Genomic DNA, 17,426 nt, shown 5'->3' with positions numbered 1-17,426 from the left:
TAAAGTAGTGTGTAAATAGTCCAACTCTGTTAGGGGCCATACTAGAGCTGGTGTTGGGGAATGAGCCTGGCCAGGTGGTTGAAGTTTCAGTAGGGGATTACTTTGGGAATAGTGATCACAATTTCATAAGTTTTAGAATACTCATGGACAAAACAAGAGTAGTCCTATAGGAAGAGTGTGAAATGGCAGGGTGGGAGGGGGCAACTATAGTAAAATTTGGCAGGGGCTGGGAAATGTGGATTGAGAACAACTGTTTGAAAGTAAATTCACGTTTGATATTTGGGAGGCTCTTGAAGAGAGGTTGATTAGAGAGTAGGACAGACATGTCCCTGTGAAAACATATGGATGAAAATGGAACAGTGTAGAATAGATATGCTTCAGATTGTTGTGGGAACCTATTGAACCATCGAGGGTCAAAGAGCCTGTACTGCACTGTGATGTTCTATGTTCTAAAATGAGGGATGGAAATGGCAAGATTACGGAACCATGGATGACAGATGAAATTGTGAGATTAGCTAAGTGGTAAAAAGGAAGCAATCACAAGGTATAGGTGACTGAAAACAGACAAAGCTTTGGAAGAATATCAGGAAAGTAGGACCAAAGTAAAATGAGAAATTAAGGGGGCTACAAGGGATCATGAAATATCTTGAAGTTAGTGATAGATGTTTGATTGCTCTAGGTTAAGTCGGCATAAAGAGGGAGGAAGTGTTGGGTATTCTAAAAGGCATTAAGATGGACAAGTCCCCAGGTCTGGATGGGATCTATCCCAGATTACTGAGGGAAGTGTGGAAATGGGTTGGGCCTTAACAGATATCTTTCCAGCATCTTTGAACATGGGTACTGGAGAACTGAAGAATTGCTAATGTTGTCCCCTTGTTTAAAGAAGGGTAGTAGGGATAATCCAGGTAATTATAGTGGTGAGCCTGACATCAGTGATAGGGAAGCTGCTGGAGAAGATACTGAGGGATAGGATTTATTTACATTTGGAAGAAAATAGGCTTATCAGCGATTGGCAACATGGTTTTGTGCAAGGAATGATATGTCTTACCAAATTAATAGAATTCTTTTAGGAGGTGACAAAGTTGATTGATGAGAGAAGGGCTGTAGCTGTCATATACATGAACTTTAGTAAGGCATTTGATAACGCTCCCCATGGTAGGCTGATGGAAGAAGTAAGGTCACATGGGGTCCAGGGTGTACTAGCTGGGCAGCCGGAAAACTGGCTGGGCAGCAGGAGACAGAGTAGTAGGGGAAGGGAGAACTGTGACCAGTGGTGTTCCAGTGTGTTGGACCACTGTTGTTTGTGATATACATAAATGATCTGGAGGAAGGTATAGGTGGTCTGATTGCAGATGACACTAAGATTGGTGGTGTAGCAGGTAGTGAAGGGAACTGTCAGAGAATGCAGCAAAATATAGACAGATTGGAGAGTTGGACAGAGAAGTGGCAGATGGAGTTCAATCCGGGCAAATGCAAGGTAATACATTTTGGAAAATCCAATAAGAGTGAACTATATGGTAGATGGAAAAGATCTGGGTAAAATTGATATACAGAGAGATCTGGGTGTTCAGGTCCATTGCACCCTGAAGGTACCAACCCAGGTTGATAAAGTGGTCAAGAAGGCATACAGCTTGCTTTCCTTCATTGGACGGGGTATTGGGTACAAGACTTGGCAGCACATTACAGTTATAGAGGACTTTGGTATCGCCACATTTGGAATACCTGTGTACAGTTCCGGTTGCCACATTGCCAAAAGGATGTGGAGAGGATGCAGAGGAGGTTCACCAGGATGTTGCCTTGTATGGAGGGCGCTAGCTACGAAGAGAGGTTGAGTAGATTAGGATTATTTTCATGAGAAACATGGAGGCTGAGAGGGGACCTGACTGAGGTCGACAAAATCATGAGAAGTATAGACAGGGTGGATAGCAAGAAGCTTTTTCCCAGAGGAGCAGACTCAATTACTAGTGGTCACGAGTTCAAGGTGAGAGGGGTAAAGCTTGAGGGAGATATGTGTGGAAAGTTCTATATGCAGAGGATGGTGCCTGTCTGGAATGTGTTGCCAGCGGAAGTGGTAGAGGCAGGCACAACAGTGTCATTTAAGCTGTATCTAAACAGATACATGAATGGGCAGGGAGCAGAGGAATACGAATCCTTAGAAAATAGGTGACAGGTTGAGATAGAGTCAGAGTCACAGAGATGTGCAGCATGGAAACAGACCCTTTGGTCCAACCTGTCCATGCCAACCAGATATCCCAACCCAATCTAGTCCCACCTGCCAGCACCCAGCCCATATACCCATCCAAATGCCTCTTAAATGTTGCAATTGTACCAGCCTCCACCACATCCTCTGGCAGCTCAATCCATACACGTACCACCCTCTGTGTGAAAAAGTTACCCCTTAGGTCTCTTATGTATCTTTCCCCTCTCACCCGAAACCTATGCCCTCTAGTTCTGGACTCCCCGACCCCAGGGAAAAGACTTTGCCTATTTATCCTCTCCATGCCCCTCAGTTTTGTAAACCTCTATAAGGTCACCCCTCAGCTTCCGATGCTCCAGGGAAAACAGCCCCAACCTGTTCAGCCTCTCCCTATAGCTCAAATCCTCCAACCCTGGCAAGATTCTTGTATATCTTTTCTGAACCCTTTCAAGTTTCACAACATCTTTCCGATAGGAAGGAGAGAAGAATTACACGCAATATTCCAACAGTGGCCTAACCAATGTCCTGTACAGCCGCAACATGACCTCCCAACTCCTGTACTCAATACTCTGACCAATAAAGGAAGGCATACCAAACGCCTTCTTCACTATCCTATCTACCTTTGACTCCACTTTCAAGGAGCTATGAACCTGCATTCCAAGGTCTCTTTGTTCAGCAACACTCCCTTGGACCTTACCATTAAGTGTATAAGTCCTGCTAAGATTTGCTTTCCGAAAATGCAGCACCTCGCATTTATCTGAATTAAACTCCATCTGACACTTCTCAGCCCATTAGCCCATCTGGTCCAGATCCTGTTGTAATCTGAGGTAACCTTCTTCGCTATCCAATACACCTCCAATTTGGTGTCATCTGCAAACTTACTAACTGTACCTCTTAAGCTAATATCGAAATCATTTCTGTAAATGACAAAAAAGTAGAGCACCCAGCACCGATCCTTGGGGCACTCCATTGGTCACAGGCCTCCTGTCTGAAAAACAACCCTCCACCACCACCCTCTGTCTTCTACCTTTGAGCCAGTTCTGTATCCAAATGGCTAGTTCTCCCTGAATTCCAAGAGATCTAACCTTGCTAATCAGTCTCCCATGGGGAACCTTGTTGATCGCCTTACTAAAGTCCATATAAATCACATCTTCTTTGTTACTTATTCAAAAAACTCAATCAAGTTTGTGAGACATGATTTCCCATGCACAAAGCCATGTTGACTATCCCTAATCAGTCCTTGCCTTTCCAAATACATGTACATCCTGTCCCTCAGGATTCTCTCCAACAACTTGCCCACCACTGAGGTCAGGCTCACCGGTCTATAGTTCCCTGGCTTGTCTTTACTGACCTTCTTAAACAGTGGCACCACGTTTGCCAACCTCCAGTCTTCCGGCACCTCACCTGTGACTATCGATGGTACAAATATCTCAGCAAGAGGCCCAGTCATAGAGATGTAAAGCATGGAAAGAGACTCTTCGGTCCAAACCGTCCATGCCAAGCAGGTATCCCCACCCAATCTAGTTCCACCTGCCAGCACCCTGCCCATATCCCTCCAAATCCTCCTTATTCCCATCCAAATGCCTCTCAAATGTTGCATTTGTACCAGCCACCACCACTTCCTCTGGCAGCTCATTCCATACATCTACCCCCCGTCTGTGTGAAAAATAGGATCTAGATCGGTCAGGCTTGGAGAGCCAAAGGGCTATAATTTTCTTTGTTCTTTGTTTGAAATAGGCTTTACATGTAAATATTTAATTGGCTGTACAGATTACTACAGACGGTGGTTAGTAGTTTACATAAAAGGTCATAATGAGTTTGGTGGTGGGAAGTTGCTTAGTTCTGTGTGATAACACATCTGGGTAGGAAAAATCAAAATGGACCCCACTGGTGGGTGTCCTGGCATCTCTGGGCAAGTATGTATACTGGAAGTTTTGAAGTGACCACCCAAACAGATTCTACTGAGTGGGTATAGTTCAAATCACACCCATTACTTAGGACCTACTGACTAATTACAATTACTTTATGATTAGTTGGGTTATGAGAACTTTATGTACATGGCGAATTCAAATACTGTATTTTTAAAAAGAAGCAACCATTCATAGTTTTACATGGTAAGAATGCAGTTATTTTAAATTAGCAAACAATATTGATGCAGACTTTATTTGGTTGACATTCACAACTCAGAAAAATGTGCAAATATGTTCTGATTAAAAAGCACTCAGATCTATGGTATGGAAATATACAATTTATAATATCTTGAATTTTAAAAAAGAGTTGTGGAATTTCTAAAGCTATTTCTTGTAATTCCTTCAATTGAGCCTTCTTATTTATTATTCACAATTCATTCTCCTCTACATTGAAGAAATCAAATGTAAATGGGATGACCACTTTTTCGATCATCTCCTTTCAGCCAAAAGTTCACCAATTTATTTCTCCATTGCACTCTGTCTCCAACATTCTGCAGTGTTGTTGGAAAGCTCAATTACGTTCAAAAAACATCAACTTATCACCCAATCTTCCAACGAATTCTTAACTGAATATGGAGTTCAATAATTTCAGATCATTTTGCTTTGGATGGCAGCTATTCATAATTTTGCCAGTCATACTCTCCTAGAAATATGTTTGATCCCACTCCCAGAGGGGGGCACAAAAATCAAACACCAATAATTCCTGGAATTGAACATCTGAAGCTCTATATTGAAGTATTCAAGACAATCAGACGAGTATGTGTCACTCAAGTTTCACTGCTTTTTCTTTCTGGATTATCATTGTATTTTGTCTTGCACTGTCACCCCATTTAACATTTAATTTCCCAAACTGTAACCCTATTACAAACCTTGCCTTTGTCCTTCCATAGCCCTCCTGCCCAATTCAGTCTGCCAGTCAAATCAGCCATCTTGACAAGGTGTCCATCTACTTACAGGAAAGTTCTACTAGGGAAGGGATGATTGAAAGCAGAAGACCTAAGACTGGCCGCTGACTGCAATATTCATGGAATTTGTGATCTTCTTGACTCCACATTAAAATAAGCAAAAAAGAATTATTTACCTTATTGTCAGCAGTATCCAATGATATCCCAAAGGACCACTAATTCACTTCTACTATATTTGGAAAAAACTACTGCGGGAAGCATGTACTGAGTGACTATCAAATTTGGGATTGAGGTCAGAAACGAAACGGCACATTCAAAGTTCCATGTTCCCTGTTTCAGGTGGATATCCTGGGCTCTCAAAAGCCTCTAGTTTCCAGTTAGTAGCACATCTGGGAGATCAGGCAATAGATACCGCTGTCCAAAATAAATCTTTTGATCATTCATTTAACAGCTAGACATCAAGTGAGAAGCAAGCCGGTGTTTACCTCAGTTAATCAATTGAGTTATTAAGGTTGGGATTGGATTTTAGGCACTGCACAATTATAGACATCAAATTTCACTGACATTCTGAATTTTAATGTAACCTGTCAGAACAGTAACTTTTGTGCAGATCAATACACAAATAAATAGCAGCAACAAGCAGTGCAGGAAACCACAAAAACCCCCCCAGCTTTTTCTAAATGATGGGGAGACAGAAAGAAAAATGAACCAGGAGGAGACTGCCACCTACTCAGACAAGATAATTCTCTTTAAAATAAAATCAGCATTCTGCATGATTCTATACTATTGAAATAACTGTGGGCAAAAACTATTGTGTACATCAACTGATGTAGAAATTAATCATGATAAAATTCCAGCAAAAATATCTGCATTTACAAAGAAATGCATTTTTCTGCTTTGTTTGTTCAAGTTTTCTTTAGCTATGATTATCAATGGGAAGAATTTAATTACCTGAATTGCCAGTAAACCTACATATTGGAGCTACTTCACAGGGCATCTATTAGAAATTGGGATACATACTCATCTATTTTTACACAACCTTTTTTAATGAAAAGGAAACATGCTTCTGTCGTATGACTCATTATGTCAAACCCAGTCACCCTACTCCTCCACACCGTACTTTACTCAGTACTTCTGATGCAACCACTGCTTCCTACATCATTGTTCCCTATACAGACCCTCCCCCACATTGTGATTCACTGAAACTACCCCATTGCATTGAAGGCCTGAACTCTCATTTTCCCCCTCTTCCACTGATCAGGACTCACTGGGGCTAATGATCTTAAATTAACATTGAAAAAGTGGTTGCCCACTGGGTGAAGATAGTTTATAGAATCTAGTGCTACAGCCCGAGGCCATCTGAGTTTCTATTTGCAAACAACATTGCATTGCGTGGCAGTGCATAGCTGTGGCATTAAAGATTAAGGTAGTAGGCACTGCTTCAGTAGGACCCCTAAAAAACAAAAATATGACCCACATGTAGATTGAGCAACCAAATAACGTTGTTAGCATTCATCATTTGTAAGTATAATGTTAAAAGATAATTGCCCTTGCACAATGCATCTCACATAGTAGCTTTTCATTAAACAGGGAAAGTCTGAATCAGTAGCAAAATTTGACCTTGATCAGCATTTGAACGTGAGAACATGCAAGTACCTTACATTCGCTAAATGCTTGTATTTCTTCTGGCTAGGGTTTCTCTATAGCTATAGAGAAAACACATGGCAGTAATATAGGCTCAAAGTTAAAGCATGATTATTCCTGCTTTGGTAAAACAGGAGAACTGATGTCAGAGCACAAGCCTCCACCAACAACTTAACAATAGTGCTAAGTCTATTAGGCAATGTTGCAGAATTAACTAAAGTGTGAACACATTACAGTGGCATCTTTTTGAAAACCAACATATTTTTCCCAATTTATTCATGTGAAATTAGATTCCTCTTGTCTTTCTGGTACTTCCAAGAAGGCAGCACTTGTTTGTTTTGTCATGCCATACAATTGCCAGAAATAGACCACCTCTAACAAGAGAAAATCTAACTATTGCTCCTTGACATTTAGCACATTACCATCAATGAACTTCCCACCATTAATGAACTGAATTGAAACTTAACTGGGAATAGTCTTGTAGCAATTCACCACCACCGTCTCATGGGCAATAAGGGAGAAGCAATAAATGCTGGCCCAGCCAGAATACCCAAGTCCTACATGTGAATAAAAAGAAAATGCAATGGCTAGAACAGCAGGTCAGACTTACTTTGCGTAAGTTAATCATTCTTGACTCCCCAAGGCCTGTCCACCACTTACTTGGATGAATGCAGCTCCATCAACATTAGCAAGTGCAGTGCAATTCAGAAAAAAGCAGTTTGTATAACTGACCCCATCAATCACATAAACATTCATTCCCTTGCCATCCAAAGAACAATGGCAGCAAGTGTGTGCCATAAATAAGTCCAGCAACTCACCAAGGCTTGTACAACAGCACCTTCCAAACCAGTGTAATTTAACACCTAGAAGGACAAGGGGTTCAGATGTACGGGAACACTACCATCTGCAAGTTCTCTCTTGTTTAAAGTTACTTCTACTCCTCTTATCCAGAATGCCGTACATTGCCGAAATGTTAATTTAAGTAAGTCAACATTGATTGCTTAATTTAGCGTTTGTATGCATACTAAGCACTTCATACAGCATAAATGACTTATTTTCCTACTTCAGGTATCACTTCTCCCTGCCACTTTCTTCCCTCAATGAGGAATCCAATCAATGTTCCAATAAGGCTTCACAGTTGTCAGTTGACTCATTCTCCACATCAATATTCAGCACCCATCTCTTTGTGCTCACTTGCATATCAAGATTAATGAGAATAAGAATGGTAATAGTGTATAATTAATAGAAATCCATTTTACAACATTTCCAATATTTATGAATGATAGGTACAGAGGACTTGGATGAAATTAAGACTTTTGGGATATAAAATATGCTGTCAGTTTGCTATCATTTCATTGGCACTATTCCACAAAGGCAGAATTACTCCTTTTATTTCCAGTTCAATCACTGCTAAGTCTATTGGTCTCAGCATAAATCTGTTGAACTTCATGATTCTTCATGCTGTGAATCTATGATTCTACATTAATATCTTCTCTTCCATGTTTTACTATTGGTGGTACCTTTTATGACTTCCTGACTTTTTAAGAATATCAATTCAGAGGATGGATGCATCCCTGGCGAAGCCAGCACTTATTTGCCATACCTAACTCCCCTGTAAAGTTGGTGATGAACAACTTGAGCAACTAAAGGGATTATTCTCCTGTTTTCAGTGCCTTATCTTCATCTCTTCTCTCCTTTTTATCCCTCAACAGTTTCATTTGAGCACTTCTGTGATATGATGTCCAATAGAATAGTGCAGTGCAGAAGGAGGTCTTTCACCTCACTGAATATACTTCCTTGAAATCCCCTCAGATGTCTTGGTTTCTTTTAGGAGAACAACCTCAGTTTCTCTGATATTCCTTATCCTGAAGCTATTCTAGCAAATCTCTTCTGAAACCTTTGGTTCCTCTGGTGCCCAAAATTCGAAACCATAGTCACAAGGGTCAAACTGTTTTGTGCAGGTTCAGCACTGACTCTGCTTTTGTAATCTATTTACAAAGCCTATCAAAGTCTCAATTTTCAGTATTATAGACTTTACAACCATAACTTTGTGAGCCAGTTGCACATGGCTTAGTCGTTCATATTTGCAACCTGCTCTGCTTCTTTGAACCTGGTGCTATGCCAATATAATTCTATTTCAAGAGCTCTTGATATTTTCTCAAATACTACCCTTATTATTTTTGGAGGTTTCTTTCTGAATATCAGGAGCTTTATTTTCATTCTCATTAACTAACTTATTAGGTGATATTGTCACTTGGAGGTATTGTTACCAAGTGACAATATCACCTAACCTTTTTCCTATCCTACCCTTTGTAGATTTATCCCTTTCACCACTGATCCCGACAGCCTCCTCCATCCAATCTTCCTGCTGCAAGCAGCAGCAGCCCCTTGACTCAACTGACAACAATCCCCAATTTGGAAACACCCCATCCACACTCACCCTCCTTGATAGCTGTGCCACACTCAGCAACCCTCCAAGGCTAGGTCTCCTACTGATAGCAGTCCCAGCCACTTGCCTTCCAAATTGTACCTCCAACTGTCAGCTGATTCTATCCCAAGTTTCAGTAAAAGTAGCAGAGAAAAGGTCTGTGTTTGGAGCAGCAACACCTTGCAGATTCTGTCTGTCTTACGAAAGTGAACTTCCTCACTCTGGTTAGTCGTAGAAGGGCTGCATTACCCTAGCCTGAGATGTTCCCTGAAGCGACAATAATCCTGGGTACACCTCCTCTGCTGGGCCCTGACCAGTCAACATGGTTCACCAGACTGCTGGTTGGGACTGAATGCCAAGATTTTGATTCAGGAATAAATTCAAGTCAGAAATGTTATTGATTTGCTTGGGAATTTGCAGATAGTAGTGCTCCCATGTGTTTGTTTCCCTTATTCCAGGTGTTACAGGTTGCAAGTATGAAAGGTGTTAGGCTGGTGAAATGTTGCAGTGCATCTTGTAAATGGTACTAACCGTTATCACTGTGCTCTAATGGTGAAAGGAGTGAGTATTCTATATAGTGGGTTAGAGTGCTAATCAAATGGGCTGCTTTGCCTTGGCTTTTCATCCAAGTTCTTTAAATTTTTAAATTAAGAGATATTAGCAAGTAATTTTGGACAGTTACAAAGGAATTTGTTTAAAAAGCAGTAATGCTAGTTGATCATGAACAGGTTCAGAGATTGTTTTAAAATTATTTCATGGGGTATGGTTATTACTGGCTGGGCCAGCATTTATTTCCAATCCTCAGTTGTTTTTGAGAAGGTGGTGAGCTGCCTTCTTGAACGACTGCAGTTCATCTGCAGACCCACAATACCATTGGACAGGATATTTCAGGACTTTGACCCAGTGATATTAGAGGAAAGATAATGTATTTCCAAGTCAGGATGATGAGTGGCATGGAGGGGAACTTGCAAGTGGCGGTGTTCCTGTACATCTGTCCCCTTGTCTTTCCAAATGTTAGATGAAAGATGCTGAAGAACCTAGGAAAAAGGTCCCGTGGTGTGGCAATAACAGGAACAGGGTGTTGCAGTGGCAGCAATAGCAGGAACAGAATTCCCGTGGCGGCGGCAATAGATTGGATTAGATTCCCGACAGTATGGAAACAGGCCCTTCGGCCCAACAAGTCCACACCAACCCTCCGAAGAGTAACCCACTCAGATCCATTCCCCTACATTTACCCCTGACTAATGCATCTAACACTATGGGCAATGTAGCATGGCCAATTCACCTAACCTGCACATCTTTGGATTGTGGGAGGAAACAGAGCACCCAGAGGAAACCCACGCAGACACAGGGAGAATGTGCAAACACCACAGAGACAGTCACCCAAGGTTGGAATTGAACCCAGGTTCCTGGTGCTGTGAGGCAACAGTGGTAACCACTGAGCCACAGAGTCCTGTGGCGGCTGCAACAACAGGAACAGAGTCCCGTGGAGACCCTGTTCCTGCTCCTGCTCCTGTCACCACCCTAGGCTGCCTGCTCTCACTGTGTTTTTATTTAAACTTAATAACATTTTTACAGGATCTGGAGATCTTGTTCAGATAATCCGAAATTCGGATAATTGATGTTCGCATAACCGAGTTTGTTCTGCATTCCTTCACACATCTGTCTTATGCCTTGAAGATGGAGGAAAGGCCTTAGCCAGTCAGGAGGTGAATTACCTGCTATGGGATTCCTGCTTTTGTATCCACAATGTTTACATGGCTAGTTCGGTTTGTTTCCGGTTAATGGCATTTTCCAAGATTTTCATAGTAGGTGATTCAGCAATGGTAATGCCATTGAAAGTCAACGGCTGATGGTTTGATTCTCTCTTGTTGGAGATGGTCATTGCTTGGCACTTGTGTAGCATGAGTGTTGCTTGTCACTGTTAGCCCTTACTGGGATATTGTCCAGATCTTGCTCTGTTTGGACATGGACTGCTTCAATATCTGAAGAGGTGCGAATGGTGCTGAACATTCTACAGTCATCTGTAAACATCCCCACTTCTGACCTTATGATGGAGTGAAGGTCATTGGTGAAATATATGACGGTATTTGGTCATGGAACAGAAATTGACAGAAATATTCACATACATCTGTTATTGTTCTTGGTTTGTTGGAAAATTGCCACTGAGTTCACATAATATTACGGAAACAAATTAATTTTATCTGTCTTCCCTATTCAAGGGGAATGGGAACAGAATACTGTCAAACGTGAATCTAATAAAAGCGAATGAGAAACAAATATAATCTTTAATTTAGAGGACTGCATGTCATGTGACATTAGCATGAAAATTATTTATGCTGGATGGTACTATTTTCAAGTTTCTACTACACAATCTGTCCTTAAAAACAGAGACAAAAATGGCACACATTTGAGGTTTTTCCTAAGCTGTCTTTCCAGTGGACTTCAACCTAAATGAACAAACCCTCGACCAAAAACTGAAGGAGCTTCACAGACTTAGCCTAGTCAGGATTAAATGAAGTATCTGCAACATGCACTGCTATTTTAGTCACTCAGCTATATTAATACTACCAATTCTGGCTCCTAGTCACCAAACATCAACAATAACATTTGGGTAAAGGCTATTTTCAGCTAATACAAGCACAATTGTCAATTGCAATTAAATTAAAGATATGTACAGGTTTAGCATAAATTTTTAATGGTGACAAAGAGGTTGCTTTTGTCTAAAAAGTTGCCATATTTAATGGATTTACAATTGTTGGTTTTGCAAAAATGTTGGCTGCTACTCTAAAGTTCTGATGTGGATATGCTGATATTGGACTGGGATGGACAAAGCCAGAAGTCACACAACATTAGGTTATAGTCCAACAGGTTTAGTTGAAATCACAAGCTTAAGAAGTACTGCTCCTTCATCATTTCACCTGACAAAGGAACAGCACTCCAAAAGCTTGTGATTTCAAATAAATCTGTTGGACTAAAACCTGATGAGGTGTGACCTCTTTCTCTAAAGTTCTACATCCATTCACTCCCGACATTATTACACCTCCTGAAAACGTTTTTCAAATCAAGTTTTGCCCTTCCAGATCAGAAAGGTATCTATCACTTTTTTCATATTATAACAAGGGATAAACCAAAAAAAGATCAACTTTCTACCCACTGTTTACACGAATCACTTGAAAATCATCCCCATCTATTTAAAAATATGGTAATAGGAAGGAGGAGTGTAAATCGCAAAATGTTAAGATGAAAAATATAAACATCCCTTCAGTTTCTAGTCGCAATTTAAATTGTCACAAACACCATGGTTTGTTATTTTGTTCTATTTTACTGTACCTTGTTATAGTTAGAAATTATTTCTGCCCTTTCTTCTGCAATTAATGTCTCCAGATCTTTCTTCATGTCAAAAGCTGAAAAAGAAATGAAAATCATTAACACATATTTATATATTAGAATAACTCTTAGCAAATTTGCAAAACTGTAAAATTGAGCAGAGGAATTTTTTAAAATGAACTACCAAGATGCACTCCAACATGAAAATGCCTCCTAGATTGAGCCACATACTGATTTCATACATTAAATTGAGATCAAACCTCTCATTTTTAGCATAATCATGAAAAAGAAGTTGATCCAGATTTTGAGAACACTAGAGCCTTCTTATTAGTATCATCCTTTATAAGCACTTTGTCTGTGTAACTCACTTCATTTTTGATGACATACTCTATATTGCTTGCACATCATGGGCTGAATTTTATACTGGGAGTTGTGAACCTGCCATTGGCATAAAATCAAGGGCACAAGTTTGTTCATGCTTGACCAGCTTGCCCCATGCAGTGGCATTTAGGATGTTAACTGGTTTGAAGTGGGACCACTGCACCATCTGGGAGGAACATCTGGAAACTGTTAACTGACCATTTAAATGGCCAGATGATCTTTTGTCTCAGTAGGGCAATTGTGGCTTTTAATTATTAAATCAAAGACTATTTATCAGTGAACCAGCCTCCTGTAAACTACTGAAAGTATTTGAAGAAGGAATACTGAGAAGCACAAGAACCATCACTGCAGAAGCTGGAAACAGAGACCACTGACTTACTTTCCCAATTATCTGTCTATCCATTACACCCATGTCTTTTTTGTGCATGCTTATGCGCAAGTATGTCCATGTGCATGCACAGGGAATTTAGGGGATTAGAGTTTTAACTAATAAAACTACATGCCAATATTTTATAATTTTTTTACTTGCAGTTAGCACCTGTTAACAAGTACAGCAATTGTTCCACGCTTTCTGTCAACCTTGGTCTAAGAGACAGGCAAATTGGGGATTTATTTTTCTCTATAGAATCTTTAACTTTTGTTACTCCAGAAAATAAGGCAGAGAGACAGAGGAGTGTAAGGAAGGTATCCCAGAACTCAAGGCCTAGGCAACTGAAGCCACGGTTACAAATGCGGAGCAATTAAAACTTGAGACAGTCAAACAAACACAGATGTCTCAGACATTTGAGAGGACAGAGAAAATTACAAAGCCAGGAAGAAGGATTTATAATTAAGAATAAGAATTTTAAAATCATGATATTGTTTGACCAAAGTTCAATGAGAACAGAGGTGATAGGGGAATGGTACTTGGTGTGAGCTGTGACACAAGCAGCTGAGTTTTGGCTGACTTCAAATTTACAGAGGATAGAATGTGGGAGACCAATTAGGTGCACTGGAATATTCAATTCAAGAGATAATGAAGGAAGGAATGAGGATTTCAGAAATAGATGTATTGAGGCAGGCCAAAGTTAGCTAAACTTATGGAGTTGCAAATAGGTGGTCTTACTAATGAGCCTGCCTTGAAGAAGTTTTCCTCCTCTCTCTACAAGAATCTCAAGGAGTCCCTCTCCCACTGCAACTCCCAGATCATTTCCTCTGCCCTGACTCTATGCTACTTTCTCCCCTCCCTCACCCTCCTCTCATTTATCTCACCACCCTTCAGGCACTCTGCCTGTATTCCTGATGAAGGGCTTTTGCCCGAAACATCGATTTTCCTGATCCTCGGATGCTGCCTGAACTCCTGTGCTTTTCCAGCACCGCTCTACTCCAGAAGTTCATGTCAGGCTTAAATGCAACCTCAACAGTATGAGCAGATGCCTTCATCTCATGCTTGGAAGGAGAATGGAATCAGTCACGGGGAAAGAGAATTTAGAGCAGGGACCATAAACAATGGATACATGAGAGATGAAAACAAGGCAGGGACACTAAATTGAGTGAAAAGCAAAAATGTTAGATGTGCAATGGCGGATGAAAACTGATTATTAAGTTGGGGATAGATTGAGGACTGATTGCGCTTCCTGCTGGCAAGCAGCAGGAATTTATTTTGTAACATACTAGCATGTCATGTACGCTTATTATTAAAACAAACCACCAGGTTTACTTCTACCTTTGGAATAAAGTACGCAGCAAGTGGGAAATATGTGCTTGGTTAAAGGTAGCATGCAACAGGTAAGGAAGTCTTTTTAAAAGTGGATTTATACTGTGAAAGAGTTGTGTTTCTTATAGGGACAGCTTTGTTGATTCCTGATGAAGGGCTTTTGCCTGAAACGTCAGTTTTCCTGGTCCTCAGATACTGTCCGACCTGCTGTGCTTTTCCAGCACCACTCTATTCTAGACTCTGATTTCCAGCATCTGCAGTCCTCACTTTCACACAGCTTTGTTGAAACAGGAGAAAGGAGGCATTGATACATCGCGATCAGGTGGTTGCTGAAAGGGAAATGGGACTGACCAAGGAAGGGAAGAAGAGAGGTGGCCAGACAACAAGGAAGGTCAATATCAACAGACAGTAAATGACTGTGATGAGATCAATTTTTATACAGAGAAGTTAAACAGTGAGAAGGAGAAAGTGAGGACAGCAGATCAGAGTTCAGAGTGTGGTGCTGGAAAAGCACAGCCAGTCAGGCAGCATCTGAGAAGCATGCTGGAAAAGCACAGCCGGTGAGATCCGAAGGGCCAATGACAGCTCTATTTAAATTTGGCACCATGACATTTCATCCTATGAAACAAAAGTGGGCAGGCAACTCCATGTCCAGCTCCACTGCATTTTTGACTGGGACTCTCAGCCTGCAGTTAAAAATTGACTAGCTGTCAGATGACTCCATCTGACTAGTTGCTTGGCCTTCGAGTGAAAATTCCACAGACTGTCAGTGCCATCACTGGGAACTTTGAAATGAAAAGGAGATTTCCTCCAATAGAGAAAAGCTCTGCTTATCCTTTCCTGGTTGACTGATAAACAATCTGAAAAGTTTAGGACAGTGGAGACGTTAGGAATGGTGATGGTGAGATAGAGCTGGGTATCACCAGCTTACAATAAGCCTTTACACGATGTAACTGAGTGGCAGCATATAGGTGTGAAATAGTAGAGGAAAAAGGATAGATCCTTAGGGTATAACAGAGGCAAGAGTTTGAAGGAGGAAGAGTGTCCATTGTAATTGATTCTCTCATTATTCTTAAAAAGATAAGCAAGGAACCAGGTACTGCAGACCCATTTTATTCGATGGAAGTGGAGAACCATTGGAGGGTATGATTAGCCATGTCAAAGGCTAAAGACAAGTTGAGAAGTATGAGTCAAAGTTTACCATTATCACAGTTGGACAGGATATCAGAGCTGTATAGTATTATAAGAGTGGAGGGATCTAATTCAAGGTGTTCAAAGTCACATGACACCAGGTTATAGTCCAATAGGTTTATTTCAAATCACAAGCTTTCAGAGTGTTGCTCCTTCGTCAGGTAACTTCACCTGACGAATGAGCAATGCTCTAAAGGCTTGCGATTTTAAATAAACACATTGGACGATAACTTGGTGTCATGTGATTTCCGACTTTGTTCACCTCAGTCCAACATCAGCATCTCCACATCAAGGAATTCAAAGGGAGCTCCACGAAAAATGGGAATGGATTTAGGAGACGACAAGACATTTAAGGATTTTCAAATGAAAGCAAGTTGGAGATGGGATGGAAGTTTACTGCAGGAGTTCCTCAGGTAATGTCAAAGGCTCAACCATTTTCAGCTGCATCAATGACTTTCCTTCCATCATTAGGTCAGAAATGAGGATTTTTAGTGATATTTGCACAATATTCAATATCATTCACAACTTTTCAGGTACTTCTCATATATATATGCGATAGGGGCTAGACAAAATCCAGGTTTAAGCTGATAAGTGGCAAGTAACATTCAGGCCACACAAGCACCAGGCAATGACCTTTTTCAACAAGACAGTATTGTTGGCACAGACCAGAAACTGAACTAGATCAGCCATACAAACACATTGGCTACAACAGCTGATCAGAGGTTAGGAATTCTATGATGAGTAACTTATGTCCCATCTTCCCAGTAACTCTCCAGCACCAACAAGGCACAAGTTAGAAATTTGAATGAATTCTCTCCACGAGCTTGGGGAGGAGCATAGCTTCAACAACACTCAAGAATCTTGATATCATTCAGGACAAATAAGCCTGCTGTTTTGTAACCTATCAATTATCTTTAATATTCATAACCTTCATACACAGCATGAACCATCTACCAGCTGTACTTCAATAATATATCAAGGCTCCTCTGGCAACACCTTCTAAACTCAACATCCACTACTGAGAGGCACAAGGATAGCAAATGCATGGGAAAACCACCACTTCAAGTTCTTCTCCAAGCCACATGACATTCTGAGTTGAAAATACATTCCCCTTCCTCCATTATTGCTGGATCAAAGTTCTGGAATTCGCTTCCAAACAGCATTGTGGGTGTTCCGACTCCAAAAACTGCAACAGTTCACCAATACCTCGTCCAGGTCAACTAGGGATGGGCAAATAATGCTGGCCTACCTAATGATACCCCCATCCCATGAATTAATTTAAAAACAGGGTTTTGCAGAGCCAAAGCATGCAATCATTAACACCGTGCACCACTGGGAATTCTACTTTCTTGTCAAAGCCACAAGTATTCCTGTAACTCAACAAGTGTAGATAGCCACTGTGATCTTCCAAATGCTGTGATGGATGGCATACAATGACATTTTTGCAAAAGTCTCTGGCTGCTCTTTGGAAAGATCCAAAACATAGAAATTGAGGTGATGGCTTTCATGGCCACTGAAAAGGCCCACATAGCCTTGAATATTATGCCACTAAGTGCTTACCCAAGCACTTTTTAAAGATTGTGAGGTTACCAATCTCTATTACTCTCCCAGCAGTGCATTCTAGACTTACATCACCCTCTGGGTGAAAATGTTTTTCTCAACTCCCCTCTATGCCTCCAGCCTT

General features: G+C 40.9%; 1 protein-coding gene across 2 annotated transcripts in view; it reads right to left on the bottom strand.

Moving 5' to 3' along the window:
* Positions 1-17,426, bottom strand: part of LOC132824197 (uncharacterized) — a 250,957-nt gene that overhangs the window by 148,215 nt on the left and 85,316 nt on the right. For both annotated transcript variants that reach the window (XM_060838491.1, XM_060838492.1), the window contains exon 3: positions 12,478-12,551. In XM_060838491.1, the coding sequence (XP_060694474.1) occupies positions 12,478-12,543 (66 nt within the window). In that variant the 5' untranslated portion in view covers positions 12,544-12,551. The remainder of the gene's footprint in view (positions 1-12,477; positions 12,552-17,426) is intronic.

The sequence above is a fragment of the Hemiscyllium ocellatum genome, chromosome 18 (assembly GCF_020745735.1).
Source record: "Hemiscyllium ocellatum isolate sHemOce1 chromosome 18, sHemOce1.pat.X.cur, whole genome shotgun sequence".
Lineage (NCBI taxonomy): Eukaryota > Metazoa > Chordata > Chondrichthyes > Orectolobiformes > Hemiscylliidae > Hemiscyllium > Hemiscyllium ocellatum.
Note: the sequence above shows the minus strand (reverse complement) of the source record. Positions and strands in the feature narration are given on the sequence as shown.